Below are 17,003 nucleotides of genomic sequence, written 5' to 3'. Positions count from 1 at the left end.
GGGGCCCCGGCGTGGCTCGGGCCCGAGGCGGGGAGAGGTGCCGCGAAGGGGCCGGGAAGAAGGGGGAGCGGGTTTAGCCGACCTGTGCTGGCGCCGCCGCCGCCTCAGCTCCGGCCCGGCCGCTCCGCCACCTCACGGGCCGCCTCAGCGCGGACGAGTTAGGCCGTAGTGCGCATGCGGGAAGGGCTGGCGGGAGCGGTAGTCCTAGACCCTGACGAGCCAGGCCCACACTGCGCATGCGAGAGAGGCGAGCGAAGGCTGGCGGTAGCCGTAGTCCTAGACCCGGACGACCTAGACAGCACTGCACATGCGGAAGGGACGCCCGCGGGCTGTCGGGACTCGTAGTTTCCGCGTGGTTAGGTCGGGCCCCGCCTGCCGTTGTTTCCGCCTTGGGGTCTGACTCGAGGGGGGCAGCTCTCGTGCCAAGGTTATACTGGGCTTTGAACCACTCCTCTGGTTTTTATGCTGCGATGACAGTAGATGAGAGCTCCCCACCTTTGCCTTCCCATTTCGTGCCCCACAAGGCACGTGTGTCTACTACCTGTGCCATGCAACAACAAGGCAGTTTAGCAGCACTCCAGCATGAGCTGTGGATCAAGCCCCGTCCCCACACAGGAACGACCAAGTCCAGCAGTAGTTCGCTCCCATGCAATCAATCAGTAAAGCACTAGGCTCTCTAGCCTGTCTGCAGAGGTATCTGTGCTCTTATTCACCTACTTGCTGCAATCTTATACAGGGATCGGTTTATCTGAAGACAGGAAACTTCCACAGCAGCAAATAAACCATCTCACTTCAAGCAGTTTGCTCCAGAGGCAGGAGCAAACAATTGAATTCAAATGCTCACACCCATTACACTCTAAAGTGAAAATTCTGTAGGTTAGCGTTTCAGTGATGTACAGCGATTCCCTCTGAATTTCAGATGGGGCTGGCATCTAGGCATCCTTTGCATAACTGCAACGCACAATGACATCTACCTGCAGGAAGACCTCAGCACCTCCCCTCTCATCTCTTAGTCACTGAGGGCTGCTATCATCTGAACACTGTTGCTAAGCCCGTCACTTTAAAACTGCGGAGCAGCCTGTGCGAAGAGATGAGTTGTACAATATGTTACTTTTAAACATGTCAGGACAGTTTCACACCCTGGTTTCAGGTGTTAGGAAGCTCCAAAAAACAGAGCCTTCAGCAAAATAGGATAGATGGTTGCATTACTGTGGGTGCATGGGAGGCTGTCCTGGTCCATCTAGCTGTCACAACAGAAAACAGAAGTGGTCTCAGAAAGTTTTGACGTATCCTGTTACAGGCTTCAAAGACCAAAGTAGCACTTTAAGCAAGAGCTTGTATGCGACTTGATAAACTGGTCCAACTTCTCTTTTAGATGTAGGCAAGACCTTGCATGGGAGAGGCCTATGGAGGGGTTCAAAGGTGCCTGGTTCTATGGGCCTGGCAGTCAAGGACAGTGTAGCAGCAGAGCAGCTTTCCCACACAAAAGAAATAATGAGAGAGCTTTGTAGTGATGAAAACCCACACCTTTCAGAACAGTTCAGCCCAAGAATGCAAAGACAGTGGGTGAGGAAGGTACCAAAAGCTGGTGGTGAATTTTGCAGTATGAAAGAGGGGCAAATAACAGATGACGGTTGGCAATGTGCCATGGTGGACTGAGCTGACGGGTCAGATAAAGAGATGAAAAGATGGGACAGGAGAGGAAGAGATTTTACAGCCTTTTAAGTCATTTTTTTTGTTTTGGTGGCAGTTCAATTCAGCGCATCTTCAGATATTGTAAAACTGGGTGAACCAGGACTTCATCGAGTCATCATCGAGTCCAACCCCCTGCCATGGCAGGAAAGAGTACTGGGGTTAAATGACCCCAGCAAGGTGTTCATCTAGCCTCCTCTTAAAAACCCCCAGGGTAGGAGCCAGCACCACTTCTCTTGGAAGTTGGTTCCAGATCCTAGCTGCCCTGACAGTGAAGTAGCGCCCCCTGATGTCTAGCCTAAATCTACCCTCTGCCAGCTTGTGACCGTTATTCCTGGTCACTCCTGGTCGTGCTCGGGGGAACAGGGACTCCCCCAGTGCCTGCTGGTCCCCTCTGACTAGTTTGTAACAGGCCACTAGAACCCCCCTCGGCCTTCTCTTCTGGAGGCTGAAGAGGTTCAGGTCCCATAGGGCCTGCCCTGCTGCTCCTTGATCATGCGAGTGGCCTTCCTCTGGACCCTCTCCATGTTGTCCACATCCCTGTTGAAGTGCGACGCCCAGAACTGGATGAAGTACTCCAGCTGTGGCCTGACCAGTGCCGCACAGAGGGGGAGGATCACCTCCTTGGACCTGCTTGAGATGCATCTGTGGATGCATGACAAGGTGCAGTTGGCCTTCCTGACTGCATCCCCACACTGCCGGCCCATGTTCACCTTGGCTTCTATGATGACTCCAAGAACCTTTTCTGCCTCTGTACTGACAAGAAGGGAGTTCCCCAACCTGTAGGTATGGTGCTGGTTCTTCCTCCCCAGATACATTACTTTGCACTTGTCAGTGTTGAAGTTCTTCAAATTACTTTTATTGTCTAATTAATCAGTATTTGGACAATTATTTTTAATACGTGTTTTTCAAGCTAGGAGAGAAGAACAAGCCATGCAGACCTTTGCAGCAGCCTCTTTAGTTAGGTAAGACAGTGGCATAACGAGGTTTATCACTTACAGTATAGTAAAGGGCAAGATTTGAGACAGTTGAATCAAATAAGTGATGTTTTCAGCTACTGTTCCTGTAGCTCAGTGTTTCACTTTTTTCTGAATAGGCAGCTTGATCCTGTTACTTTTAAATAAGTTATAATAGATCAGGTTCTGACAGGTAGTGCTTAAAAGACAGACCTGACCAGGAACTAGCTGTTCCTTCTCAATTTGGAAAGGCTGAATATAAGAAATCTTGTCTTATAACAGAAACTGAGACTACCTGCAGCAGTTAGGAGCAAACTATATTTTTGAACTCATGTTACATGGTGCATCTGCATATCTTGTGTTTGTTTTTTCAATATACTTCCTTCCACCCAAGTCAGTGGATTTATACTCTTCCTTCCCTTCCCCCAACTACAGTGATTTTAAATGGTAACTGTAATACCTTCTTTATTTAGCGCTTACTAACCCACCCGTTCTGCTCACTTTCCCCTGGCTCCCATCTATTTTTGGAGACATCTGGGCTGTAGGAAGAACTAGCACCTTGAAAGGCAACTCATCTCGGAACTTGGGGCACAGTCCAGAAAAGCCCTCTCCCTGAGGTGAAGTGACTAGAGGATAACAAGTACAGTCTCCTGTGTTGGTAGACTGGCTTTGTCATGTCTCCCTTAAATATAAAAGAAGTGTGAAAAATCAGTTGTTCATTACAGATCACATTTCTGTTTTCTGCCTCTATATAGGTAAAGTCTATTGCAGAACCACTTAGCTAACAAGCAGTCCTTTTTATGATACCTTTCAATAATCTCTTACATTTCCATAGCACCTTTTATCTCTGAGTGCTTTTACAAATAGTGGAGAAAATCTTGTCTTTAAGAGCCTGAGCCATACAGTGGATAGCAGACACTGGAGCGGTGCTGTTAATGATCTGGGACCCTTCAGAAGGCAGGATTACTCAGCTCTGTTACCTCTGGAATGGAACAGAGCAGCTGTTTAATAGTGAACACCCGCACTTTGTAATTGTACTGGGTAGGATGTGAGTAATAACCAGACTGCCATAATAATACTAACATGTTACTTTCCCCTTCTTTAGCACCTTTCATCCAAGGATTTAAAGAACTTTATGACATTAAATTAACTTCAAAACTGCCCTGTGAGATAGAAAATTATTTGTCAGCAACATTTTACAGATGGAAGCTGAGGCCTGAAATGATTAAATTGTTTAAGAAAGATCACAAGGGAAATTATTCATATAGCAAGGGATAGAATTCAGAACCCCAAACCTCAGCTTAATCCCTTGACAGCATCCCTCCTTCCTTCCCCAAGTGAATCTTGTATCTAGTTAAAACAGCAGGAAGAATTCAGGCTGCTAGAATGTGTGAATTCATATGAAAGTTGGCCAAGGAAACAGGATTAACAAATCTACTCTTCTGAAAAGGAGGAGGGATTTTTAATCATTGTATCTGAGTCAGTATCTCTATTTCAGCATCTCTAGTCCAGCCTTATTTAAGAATGGAACCTCTAGCAATAATCATATATGAATAATAAGATCACTTAACACTAAGAACCTTACGCTCAAGGACCTCAGTGCTCTTCACAAATATTGGTGCAACACCCCATAGGACTGACATTCCCCAGGACACTGGTGCATTGGGGCAGGCTGACTGACATGAGAGAGTGCCCCCTCTCTCTCACTGCTTTCTGCGGTACCTGGGTTATTCTTGGAGTTCTCCATCCAAACCACCTGCTATGATGGACAATGGTTTTCCATAACTATGTCCACCACCACCAAAGCGCTCTGTGCCAGTCTTCTTGTGAACTCATCACCACTTAACTTTGGGCTTTTTTCTGGGGAAGAAACCCTCATTAATTGGTATTATTTTAAAATATTTGAAAAATGCTTTTGGGTAATATTTTAGGAAAAATGTAATAAACACAGCAAAATGACCAGACATAGTAGTCAAACAAACTCCAGAGCATATGATACCCTGATAGGATCAGGTACAACCCAGTCAGTTGCCACCTTGTATTTCAAACAACAGTAACCCAGAATATCTGCTAGCATGATATTGCTCCCCCTAGGGAACTGAACAAGCATTATCAGGCCCAAGCATATGATTTAGGAAGAGGAATACAGCACGCTTATCTACATAAAGTTTGCTGAGGAGAGAAGACAAGTACCCTGAAAATGATCAACTCCTGGGAGATAACATACACCAAGAGAGAACATTCCTCTAAAGCAGTGGTTCTAAATCTTTTTCAGTCGACGTAGCCCTTGGTCTCAGAGCGAGACTTCACGTACCCCCTTACAATGGGAAATTATGTTTTTAGACCCTTCGACCTGTGTTAGACAATGTATGAAATATATCTCACGTACCCCCTGATGAGGCTTCATGTACCCCCTGGGGGTACATGTACCCCCCAGTTCAGAACCGCTGCTCTAAAGGTTAGATACAGTGACTTCCATCACTAACCTAAAGTTTCTGAAGAAGATTAAATCAACAAACATGTGAACAGAAAGCAGAAATAAATAATGACAGAGAATGAAATATAACATTCATTTAGCTAAACCAGAGACCTCCCAAACCAGAGACTTAGTCAAATGAAGGCTTAAAAGGATATTTCAAAAGAGAATGAATGGCAGAGAATAAAAATGGTATCTATTCATAGATACAGGTATAGTACTGTATGGTCCCTGTCTCTCTTGATGGGCTCTTGGCAGTTAAACTTATATACTTCATTTAACACTGAAACAAATATTTTAATGTATGCAGGGTGCAACTTACCTAAGAAGATGTATAGTTCCTGTAATAATACATGAGCCTTGTACTGTGTTTTACACGTTCACAACATGGTACAAATATTCTCTCTCTGCACACTTATCGATATATATGTATTGCGAGCAACAACATATACCATTGCAACCAATGTTCTGTGAGCAACAAGGTACTTTAAAAAATGTGTGTCAATAACAAACTCTCTCTTAAATCCTCATTAGTGCTCATGGGGCTTTAGGGCAATGCATACCTGTGCAGGCACGCATGAGAGTGAAAGAGGATGGGCATGTGCCTTTGTGGAGAATTTCAGGCCAATGAAAGGGGATAAATAAAGTTTACATTTACTTCTGAGTGCGGCACGGTGCAACCGTCTCACCTTGCGCTACATGTGGCTGGAGCGCTTTCTGCTGTCTGCATTTAGCTTCTGTGACAAGTCCGTCTCCTCATTCCCAGCGCTCGCTCACTGCTTAACAGTGTAATTATTCCTGAACGTAACTTTGCCCGGGTCTTTCTTGCAGACCTAGAAGATAAAAGGATCAGAAAATATCATTTTTCCAGCACCGGGAATGGAGAGGCAGGTGCAACACCTACCGTTAGGCCTGATGAGTCTCAGAGCAGGTGTCTCTCCACAGGATGAGAGCATGCTTTTCAACCGACCTCTCATTTCCTATCGTATACCCCTTTCTGAAGACTTTGATTTGACACCTCAAACTTTTCAGGCATTGTTTTTCCCCAATGTCGGGGAGCGAGCCAGGTAACGCGCCGCACTCAACAGCGCAGGTAATTTCAAGGGGGTCAGGCGTGTTGCTTGCAGTATGAGGATGGAGCCTCCAGGAACCGAGGGCAGCGCGCAGCTGACAGGACAACACATCGCAGCTGCCTGAGTCGGGGCAGGGTGGTCGAGATGGGCAACTCGACGAGGAAGCCGCAACGTGCCCAGACGCTGGGGCGCCGGTCGGTGTTCGGGATGGAGCCGGATGGGGGAATGCAGGGTGGGGGCGGGATGCGCCGAGCAGGCGTCGAGGAGCCAGCTGCGCCCTCACGCCCCAGCCCATGCTGCCTGGCTGCGTAGGGATGAGGTCACAGGTCACTCTTCCGACACCCCCACCAGCTGCGGTGGGGGGGAGTGGGACGAGACTCTACCCCTAGGGCTCACCCCGTAACCATGGAAACTTCCAGAACGGCCCAGCGGCGCCTTTCCCCCTGACAGCAGCCCCCCAGCCAATGAGCGCCTTCCGCTTGGCTCGCGCTCCGCCTTCCCATTGGCCCGCCGCGCAGGCCGGGGCGGGCTGAAAGGGGCCGCCGGGCCGCTGACGTCAGGGCGCAAGAACCTGTCCTCCGCCAATCGGGGGCGGCCAGCGGAGTGAACGCGAACCAATGGGCAGGCTCCAGCGCGGGGCCCGCAGCCAATAGGCGGCGTCCACGAAGCCGAGAAGGAGGGTATAAAGAGGAGGGCGGCGAGGCCTGCGCGTAGAACGGCGGTGGTGGCTCGTGGCGATGGTCGGAGTGCAGGTAGGTGCGGGCTCGGGCTCGGTTGCGGCGCGGCGCGGCGGGTCCGGCTGAGTTCTTCCCTCCCTTACCGTCCTCTACGCATAGGTGAGGGTCCTGGGTGCCGGCGCCATGCGGCTGCCCCTCGTGCTGCTACTGCTGGTGGCGCTGGGCGGCGCACGGGCGGATGAGGACGACAAGAAGGAGGACGTGGGCACCGTGGTGGGCATCGACCTAGGCACCACCTACTCCTGGTAGGCGCGAGTCGGGAGGATTGGGGGTTGGGGGTCCAGGTTGGGGTCACCAGGCTGACAGAGGGTGCATCCCCACAGTGTCGGCGTGTTCAAGAATGGGCGAGTGGAGATCATTGCCAATGACCAGGGCAACCGTATCACGCCGTCTTATGTAGCCTTCACGCCCGAGGGCGAGCGGCTCATTGGCGATGCGGCCAAGAACCAACTCACGTCAAACCCTGAGAACACTGTCTTTGATGCCAAGCGCCTCATCGGCCGCACCTGGAACGACCCCTCTGTGCAGCAGGACATCAAGTACCTGCCCTTCAAGGTCAGCCCCTGTGGGGGGTGGGGATGGCCAGGGGGTGGGGAATGGGACACTTGCATCTCCTGGCCCCCTTTTTTTAATGTTGGGGACTGCTGCTCTTGCTGAAGAAATTCAGATGTTCTGGACTGTTCAACTCATGTTACTTTGAAACAGGCTATAAATACGCCAGCAGCACATGCAGAGCTCGTGTGTGGCTTTGGTTGCAAGCAGTAGGGTGTCTCTTGGCATCCAACCTTAGATGGGGCAGGCAGTTATTTCCGGCGGAGGGCGGCTTACTGAGTTTTTGGAATCCATTGAGGGCCATGTGACAGGCAGCCAGGGGCAGATTAATATTAATCTTCTGAACTTTTTAGGGATCTGGGCTGCGTTTTGCCTGCCCCTGCCTTAGACTGTGGTTTCTGTTGCCCCCACAGCTCTGCCCAGTCTGTCATCTACCCCCCTTCCCCATTACTACTTCAATCAGTTAAGTGCTGTGAGTATGTGGAACAGGTGGTCAGAAGTCCCATCTCATCCAATAGGTTATTGAGAAAAAGGCTAAGCCCCATATTCAAGTGGATATTGGTGGACAGATGAAGACCTTTGCTCCAGAAGAAATCTCTGCTATGGTACTGACGAAGATGAAGGAAACAGCTGAGGCCTACTTGGGAAAGAAGGTGGGTGAACTGCAGTAGCTGTTCCCCTGTAGCTGTTTTTTCTTGTGCAGGGGTGAGTACCAGGTAGCTTCACGTGGGAGACCAGAGGTGACTTGGGAATGGACAGCAGTGTTGAGTTGGGCAGCAAGTGCTCATAAAGATGAGGTCAGACTGGGCACAGTCACCTTTCTATCCCTTTTCTTCAGTAGAAGACAGGAATGCTATTCTCTAGCTGACACTTGAATACAGTTTCTGGGAAGTGAGTCTGAATTAGGAAACAAGCCAGGGGCAGCTGAGCTATAGGTAGCTCTTATTTGGCTTCTCTTCTGTAGCTGAACTAACATCACTCTACTTAACTAGGTCACCCATGCTGTTGTTACTGTGCCTGCCTACTTCAATGATGCTCAGCGTCAGGCTACAAAGGATGCTGGTACCATTGCTGGACTGAACGTGATGAGGATAATCAATGAGCCGTAAGTAACTTTTTTTTAATAGTGTTTTTGTTTTGTTTTAATGTTAATGAGTTCTTGAACTGTAGCTTTTTTTGGTCTTCCCCCACTTCTCTCAACAGTACAGCTGCTGCCATTGCTTACGGACTAGATAAGAGGGAGGGTGAGAAGAACATCCTTGTGTTTGATCTGGGTGGTGGAACCTTTGATGTTTCCCTGCTTACCATCGATAATGGTGTCTTTGAAGTCGTGGCCACCAATGGAGATACTCACCTGGGTGGAGAAGACTTTGACCAACGTGTCATGGAGCACTTCATCAAATTATACAAGAAGAAGACAGGAAAAGATGTCAGGAAGGACAACAGAGCTGTGCAGAAGCTACGACGGGAGGTGGAGAAAGCGAAGCGAGCCTTGTCCTCCCAGCATCAGGCTAGAATTGAAATAGAGTCCTTCTTTGAGGGGGAGGACTTCTCTGAAACACTTACCCGGGCAAAGTTTGAGGAGCTGAACATGGTGAGTGCGAGTAACTCCTAGCTACAACTGCTCACTTCTAATCTTTGTTAGAACCGCTGACTTGCATCCAGGCAGAAAGCTGAACTGGAAAAGCACTTGGGGGGTGAGGGGGAGTAGACTAACTCCAGTTTCAAGGCTGTGGGGGTAGCTTGCATCTAGCAGAGCCCTAGCCCATAAAGCTGTCTTCTAGCTCTGCTCTGACTCTCTTCCAGATCCATGCATAACTGGTACATGGGCTCTCCATCTTCTGTGCATGAGACCCTTTGCTACTGTTTTAATTACTTGTGTGGCTTTTGTAGGACTTGTTCCGTTCCACTATGAAGCCTGTTCAGAAAGTGCTAGAAGATTCTGATCTGAAGAAATCTGATATTGATGAAATAGTCCTTGTTGGTGGCTCCACAAGAATCCCCAAAATACAGCAGCTGGTGAAGGAGTTCTTCAGTGGCAAAGAGCCTTCTCGTGGCATTAATCCAGATGAGGCTGTAGCCTATGGTGCTGCTGTTCAAGCTGGTGTTCTCTCTGGTGACCAGGACACTGGTAAGTGCAGTAACAGCATAAGTCTGACTTCAAAATGACACTTTTTTTTTTTTTTTTGAGCAGGAATGGCTACTCTGCTCCTGGAACCCAGGATTGGAACTTGGAAATAAGTCTCTTAAACACTCTAAAAGAACTTTCAAGTTCTTATGACACTTTGACATTAGCATCATCTCATGAATCTGAGACTTGAAAAAATTTAAAAATAAGCATCACCTTTAAACCCATTTATTTTGTTCCAGGTGACCTGGTGCTGCTTGATGTGTGTCCTCTGACTCTTGGCATTGAAACTGTTGGGGGTGTCATGACAAAGCTTATTCCAAGAAACACTGTTGTGCCCACCAAGAAGTCCCAGATTTTTTCAACAGCCTCCGATAACCAGCCTACTGTAACAATTAAGGTTTATGAAGGTGAGTATGTCTGTCTGTGTTTATAGCAGTGGGCAAATATTGTAGAGATCTAAAGCCTAGATCAGTTTTTCAAGGTCATGTGACCTAGCTTCTGCATTTGATTAAGGCACCTACTTTAAAGCTGTCAGCCACAAATAGTGACTGAGCAGTCTTGATTTTTATGGCAGCTCCTTGGGAAAGGAATAGTTCTTTCCTTTTTTCCACTGTTTTTAAAGGAGCAGTAGCTTTTAGCCAGTGCTAGTTCTACTCTTGGAACCTAAAACTCAGTTTTTCTTCACACTTTTAAAGGGAGGGGGACAGGACAGGAGAGAGAATTTCCTACTCTAATGTAAAAAAATACAAAACCTTAGGGGATCTCAACTGCTTCACAAACTGTCTTTGCAAACAGAAATAATAGGCTTGTTGGAATAGTACAAGAGAACATTTACAGGCCCAGCTGGGGGTGGGGGGGGGGGGGGGTTTTTGGCCAATGCCTTGGGTTCAGCCAAGGGGTGTCAATGTGTGTTTTGGGTTTTTTTGTGTTGGGTGGGGTGCCTGAATTCCAAGCAGGAATGGCAGTAGGCTTCTGTTGACAAAGCTTGATGGAGAAGCTAAGGGGTTTCCCCCATAGCACTAGCAAATAATAAGGAAACTCAAGAGTCTGGTTTTCTTGCTTGAGACCCATTGTTAACTACAACAGACTTGCACCTAGCTGAGTTCACAACCTAAAACAAGATATGATATGGGGTGATGTATGACAGCAGCACCCATTCCTGCCTGGGGCAGGGGGTCAGACTTGATGATCTGTTTAGGTCCCTTCTGACCCTAAGCACTATATGAAACTAAGAAGTCTTACCTTTTAGGTGAACGTCCTCTCACAAAGGATAATCATCTCCTGGGCACTTTCGACCTGACTGGAATCCCTCCTGCCCCTCGTGGTGTCCCGCAGATTGAAGTTACCTTTGAGATAGATGTGAATGGAATCCTCCGTGTTACAGCTGAAGACAAAGGTACTGGAAACAAAAACAAGATCACAATTACCAATGATCAGAACCGTCTGACCCCAGAAGAGATTGAGAGAATGGTTACTGATGCTGAGAAGTTTGCAGAAGAGGACAAAAAGCTGAAGGAGCGTATTGATGCCAGAAACGAGCTGGAAAGTTATGCTTATTCGCTGAAGAATCAGATTGGTGACAAAGAGAAACTAGGTGGCAAGCTCTCTTCTGAAGACAAAGAGACAATTGAAAAAGCAGTAGAGGAAAAAATTGAATGGCTTGAAAGCCATCAGGATGCTGATATAGAAGACTTCAAAGCTAAAAAGAAGGAGCTGGAGGAGGTTGTCCAGCCAATTGTTAGCAAGCTTTATGGAAGTGCAGGACCTCCTCCTGGGGAAGAGGAGGCAGGAGAAGGAGAGAAAGATGAACTGTAAGGGCTGGGATCTCAGTGATGGTACCTTGTGTATATATATTGGACTCAAGAACTCTTCATTTAAAATATTGAACTCTAATCTGGAATGTAATTGGAGTCTTCACTTCTGAGTGGAGTTGGAAATGTTAGCCCAAAGTGGCTGTTTACTGCTTTTCATTAGCAGTTGCTTGCTGTCTGGGGGAGGGAAGGGGAGTAGAAGGGTGGGATTTGTAAATGAGCAGGGGTTTAGAAGTGTTCACGTGGGAAACCATCTTATTTAACAGCTGGGTCATGTGCATTCTGTGTAGAAGTCTTTTCTACTTTGAGTGTCCACAATAATAAACTTTTTGTTTTTATTTACACTGGAATTCTTGGTGTGGGGTTGTCTTATTTAGGTATCCCCACCCCCTTCCCCCTGAAAGGGACTTCTTCTTTGTATGTAGTTAACTCAAATGTTTCCATTTATTAGTGGGGAGGGGCTTATATTTTAGAATTGAGATTCTTTTGTCTCTTACCTTTCAAGTGAACTACTGCCCCCCCAATTCCAAGTAAAGTATTTGCTCCATGATCACTCTTAAAATAGGCAGGAAAGCAGCTTTTATTACGTTTTATAAGGGAAGTATGAAAGAAGACCTCGTGCCAGATGCAAAGTTGTTTCCCTTTGTGGGGCACCTTCTGAAGAAAATAAATTTTGTCCCTCCTAGGTAGGAAAACAAGGATACAACTCTACAGTAACTGCCAGTGCTCTCTAGCCTTTCTGTCTGGGAAGAGGGATGGCTTCCTTCTGCTACACTTTACTTCACTTCTCAAATTTTGCTTTAATTGCATTAAAATGGAGAAAAAATATGCTTTTCAGTACTCTTGCATTGGAAATTCTTTCACTTCAGAATGGAAACAAATTCTCCTGCTTCAACTATATAACAAACTAAATTACTATTAATGGGAGTGTGGGAGCTTGGTATTAACTAATACCCACTACTTAAAAAGGTGTGAAATAAATACAGCAATTTGAGATCTTTATTGCCTTAACTCTTAATGTAGAATATTTAATATTATTTGCCCCTACCATCATACATCTCTCTCTTAATTTGCATGTAACTACTGGCCAATCTAGCAGGTTTTGGAGAACATTATAAAGCTTACTTCTGAATATGTGCAAACATGCTAGCTTAGTATTCTAGCCTTAAATTGATCTAGTAAGAACAAATGGGCTTAATTTGTATTAATATCCAGTGCTTCTATGACCTGTCAAAGCAGTATCTTCTGTATTACATATCCATGGTGTGTTTTCCCCTGATGAGGCTGTAGGCGGCCACCAGGTTCCCCCTCAGCCTCCTTTTGTGGAAGCTAAACAGGTTCAGGTCCCTCAGTCTCTCCTCATAGGGCCTGTCCTGCTACCCTCTCACCAAACAGGTGGCCCTCCTCTGAACCCTCTCCAGGCTGGCCACATCCCTTTTGGAGTGTGGTGCCCAGTACTGGACACAGTTCTCCAACTGCAGCCTGACCAAAGTCACATAAAGAGGGAGTATCACCTCTCTGGACCGGCTTGAGATGCACCTTTGGAATGCTTAACAGTACAGGCTGGTCTTGCTTTTTAGGAACCTACATGGCTTGTACTCACCTCAAGGGAGCAAGAGTGATGCCACTCAATGTATTACTTCCTCAATACACAATCCTCCTACTCTAGATCTAAAGCATACCTGGCCCCAGTTTAGCACTCTTACTGGTGAGAGATCCCCCACACACAACTAGGTTGGTATGAACTACACTGTTTAACTATGCCAGTAAAACTCCACATGAAGGCAAACCCTCAAGCCCAGACAAGAAACAAACAAAAAGCTGCAGGGAAAGGGTGAAAATAAGAGAGTGGGTTTGTCTACTTCAGATCATGCTCTATGGCTAATCCTGTTCATGGGAGGCAAAGTTCAGAGCCTACTGTCCTTTAGCAAGGACACAAAAAACAGCTGCAGCACTGAGAGCGTGTAGTTATCTCAAGACTCTGCTTGTATGTATGTAATTTGGGAATCTGAGTGAGGTGAAGTAATGCAATCATCACTCAATACCTCTATCCAGAGCACCTTTTAAAAAAGGTGTACTGAGCACAATACTGTCAGTTTGTAGTAGTCCCATTTATTGGAGCTGTGTTACCTGCTAAACATACAAAAAGGGGAATGGGTCTATATAAGTGGTAAACCCTGCATTACTCAACTAGACTTACAACACAGTCCCTGTAAATTTCCCCTTGAGTATCCATCCCACCAAACACAAAGAACAGATACACCAGTGTGTCTTCTATATTTCCTTTTCCAATTCGTTTGTTCTGACTTGGGTCACCTTCTTCAGCAACTGTAACAGTTGCTTCCTTCTCAAACTTGTCTCTGTTTGTTGCAGCTTCTGAAACATTGTTCTCCACACTGTTACACACTTGCCATGGAATTATGCACATGGAATGGTCCAGCCTTCCAGGGGGCAAGGGGGAATCAAATTCTAGCAGTGTCCAATGCTGTTTTTCTGCAGCCAAAGAGACAGAGACAATTCAGTGTGGAATCAGCCCACAACTTCACAAAGGACAGGGGCATCAAGTTATAAGCCAGTGTGCAAATTCTCCCCCCAAAAGTAGGTACGTAGACCCAAGAGACTATGGTATTACTCCTGTTCCACGCTGACATAATACAAATTATTTCAGTTACATTATATATACACATTAAAACTACAGGAGATCAAGGGAATCTAGGACCAATGTAGTAAATCGTATCAAGAGGTTAATGTTTTCCTTAAGTGCAGACACCTTTGTATACCTGAAGGAAAAAATGCCCACCTATGTGATATCTGTACATTGTATCCAGTGCCCCAGTTGGGTCTACTCCACCAAAAATGTAAAAATGGTCCCTAAAGGCAGCAGCTGAGTGTGCTGCCCGTCCTCCTGGGACATCACCCGTCACCAGTACCTTTTCCCACTTCATATCACCTGTAATAGGAAAAAACAAATCAATAGCTATATTTTATAGAAAGACAGAAGAGTATTTATTAGCTAACAGTGGGGCAGCGTTTGAAATTTAGGGTGCGCACATGTGGCAGGGACACAACACCACCGAACCCAGTCTCTGGATTTGCTTTTAAGAGCTCAGACTGGTAACATGGCTGCTGTTTTTTTTCAGATTTGAATATATCAAACATTACAAGTACTTAGTATGCTCCTGCATCAGACAGATTTCCATCTCCCTTGGGAATACGGTAGATTTCCCTTCGCCAGAGTACTTGATGTACCTACAATTGTCAGGATGCAAGTAGAGTAGGAGCTATACTTGGTTAAGATCATTTTCCTGTAGAACTCTAGGAACAACTACTCCAGCACATGGAAAAGTTAAGTAATTTTTCAGTAATTCAAAAACCCCACTACACATCAGCATATGCTCAGACAGGCCAAGTAAACAACTGCTCCCCAACCTACAGTACAGGACTGTGAATTTCTCAGTGATACAGAGAGCAGACAGCAGGAAAAAGGTGGATGAGATCTGTGCAAACATGCACCTTGACACTGTCATCACTTTGGGCATGCCAATAGAAATTGTTTGCTTAAAGACTGCAGTCGCCTGTGCGCTTACCATATTGCATAGCTGCTCAGACAGATGCAGAAAGCAGGACAATAAAAAAAAAATTCCCTCCCATCTGCAGCCAGCCACTCAGATGTATACTTACTGCACTTATGCAATGGTCACTTCAGTGATTTACACAGTATTTAATAATGCAGACACAGCTTCCTCACATACTTACTTGTATCCAAGCAAAAGAGATCATCATAAAAATGTTCACCAGCTAGCCCCCCGTGCAAAAAGAGCCTGCTCCCAACTGCAACAACTGCGTGCCCTTGCCGAGATGCAGGAGGATCCCCATGCACTTCTGGCTGTGACCAAGTCAAAGCGGCTAGACATGGGAATATATACAGGCATTAGGAAGATACTTGCTGAAGTTCTGTAAAGCCATTAAACTAGCAGGGTTTCCAAGTGAGGCATTTTCACTAAAGGTGATACTGTTGAGAGCTCAACTGGAATACTGGGTATAGTTTTGGTCACAGGATCAAGGGTGAATGAATTCTAGCTGAAGGAGGCTCAAGGAAGGACAGTGGGGGATGATCAAGAAAAGGGAAAGCCTGTCTTATAAAAACTAAAAAAGGTTGGCTTGTTTAGCATAGCAAAGTGAAAGATGAAAGGGGATATGACTTCTGTTTGTAAACATATGGGGGGAGGGATGGAACACCAGGGAAGGAGAAGAACTTTAAGCTAGAGGCCAATGTTGGTGAAAGAACACATATAAACTTCCCATGCGTAGATTCAATTCGGGAATTAGAAGATGATGCCTAACATGGACTCCTAGCCACAAATCAGGCTTCCAATAACACACTGCATTTGAACTTGTATGTATTATTTGTGTATCTAGTTCCTTAGCTCTGCATAATGCAAACATTCACTTCAAACAGACAAAGAATGCGTTTACAGAGCTTTAGTTACTTAGAGTTACCTGTATCAAAAACATGAAGCTGTTGATCTTTAACAGGCTCTGCTCCTTTATCTCCTCCTCCAAACACATACAAGCAGTCTCCTATAACAGCTGATGATGAATGAAATGTCCTTGGGAGTGGCTGAGTGCCAGTTACCTCAGGACTTTCCCAGGTTCCTAATTCTAATTAAAATAAAATCATAATTGCAAATTGGCTGTGAATAAGTTTCACATGGAAATCAGAAGACTGTGTCTAACCCCGGGATGCTGATCTTGCTGGGGTGATCTGACCCCAGCTGACTTCCTACCCCTGGGGCAGATGATCTCGTGAGGTCCCTTCAAGCCCTCATGTCTATGAATTTAACCATTAGAGTAAGGTTTTGGAGCAGCCGTCCACTTGATTTACTTTTTTTTTTATCTACTACACCAAGGGCTGTTTTAATATGGAGGCTGATGCTTAGTGGATCAAGGGTTGCTTGAAGCACCAGAGCACTGAACTAGATACAGCAGGCTGCTTCCAGTTTCTGTTCCTAAAAAAACCTCCCAGCAGCTTTTCACATGAAGAAAAGCCCCTCTCTGCATGACTGGCCAGCAGAGAGACAAGGACGGCCGGGCACTCACCTGGATTCAGCACTTGCACGCTATTCCTGTTCCCCGACTGGTCAGCCCCTCCAAACACCCACAGGCTGGACGGGTCGCTGGCTGGAACGAAGGTGGTGTGCTCGTACCGGGGTAGGAGCCCCGTCCACCTCAACAGAGCCCACCTGTGCGCACCTGCCAGGCAAGGGACAAGGGCACGTTTGTGCCCCAAAGCTTGCAATTACAATTTTTTTTTAATTATTTTTTTAAACAAAAATCTGGTTGGTCTCATGAGCAACTAGGCCGCGTGCAGCCCCTCCCCCCGGCTCACCCAGCTCCACGAGGTGGGCGTCGGAGAAGCTGGTGGCGGGGTCGGCGCCCCCGACCACAACGACGCCATGGGCCGCGGGCCGGGGCCAGTAGCAGCAGCCGTGTCCGACGCGGGCGCAGGGGCCGTCGCCGCAAGGGGCCAGGACGTACCTGCAAGGGGACGCGGGGCGCGTCAGCACCGGGCCGC

The 17,003-nt window shown here is 46.8% G+C and overlaps 3 protein-coding genes across 6 annotated transcripts in view; 1 reads left to right on the top strand and 2 right to left on the bottom strand.

Annotated features, from left to right (window-relative positions):
- Nucleotides 1–152, bottom strand: part of GAPVD1 (GTPase activating protein and VPS9 domains 1) — a 61,680-nt gene extending 61,528 nt beyond the window's left edge. For 3 of the 4 annotated variants that reach the window (XM_019510907.1, XM_019510909.1, XM_019510910.1), the window contains exon 1: nt 89–141. The gene's annotated coding sequence lies outside the window, so the exon portion shown is untranslated. Of the gene's footprint in view, nt 1–82 lie in introns of all 4 variants that reach the window. The other variant, XM_019510908.1, reaches the window with a different exon arrangement.
- A 6,704-nt stretch (nt 153–6,856) lies between these two features.
- Nucleotides 6,857–11,770, top strand: HSPA5 (heat shock protein family A (Hsp70) member 5). Its single transcript, XM_019510911.1, has 9 exons — nt 6,857–6,949; nt 7,034–7,179; nt 7,258–7,489; nt 8,005–8,139; nt 8,479–8,591; nt 8,690–9,080; nt 9,380–9,617; nt 9,857–10,024; nt 10,867–11,770. The coding sequence occupies exons 1-9, from the start codon at nt 6,935–6,937 to the stop codon at nt 11,430–11,432; spliced, it is 2,004 nt and encodes a 667-aa protein (XP_019366456.1). The 5' UTR covers nt 6,857–6,934; the 3' UTR covers nt 11,433–11,770.
- Nucleotides 11,771–13,518: 1,748 nt separating this feature from the next.
- RABEPK (Rab9 effector protein with kelch motifs) overlaps nt 13,519–17,003 on the bottom strand; it is a 3,673-nt gene continuing 188 nt past the window's right edge. The window contains exons 2-7 of the mRNA XM_019510905.1: nt 16,818–16,966; nt 16,529–16,681; nt 15,929–16,090; nt 15,185–15,334; nt 14,229–14,378; nt 13,519–13,921 (exon numbers count right to left, since the gene is read on the bottom strand). Coding sequence (XP_019366450.1) covers nt 13,611–13,921; nt 14,229–14,378; nt 15,185–15,334; nt 15,929–16,090; nt 16,529–16,681; nt 16,818–16,966 — 1,075 coding nt within the window. The 3' untranslated portion in view covers nt 13,519–13,610. The remainder of the gene's footprint in view (nt 13,922–14,228; nt 14,379–15,184; nt 15,335–15,928; nt 16,091–16,528; nt 16,682–16,817; nt 16,967–17,003) is intronic.

The sequence above is a fragment of the Gavialis gangeticus genome, unplaced genomic scaffold (genome assembly GCF_001723915.1).
Source record: "Gavialis gangeticus isolate Ggan-Ray unplaced genomic scaffold, GavGan_comp1, whole genome shotgun sequence".
Lineage (NCBI taxonomy): Eukaryota > Metazoa > Chordata > Crocodylia > Gavialidae > Gavialis > Gavialis gangeticus.
The sequence above is the reverse complement of the archived record's forward strand: the minus strand, read 5'-3'. Positions and strand labels throughout refer to the sequence as shown.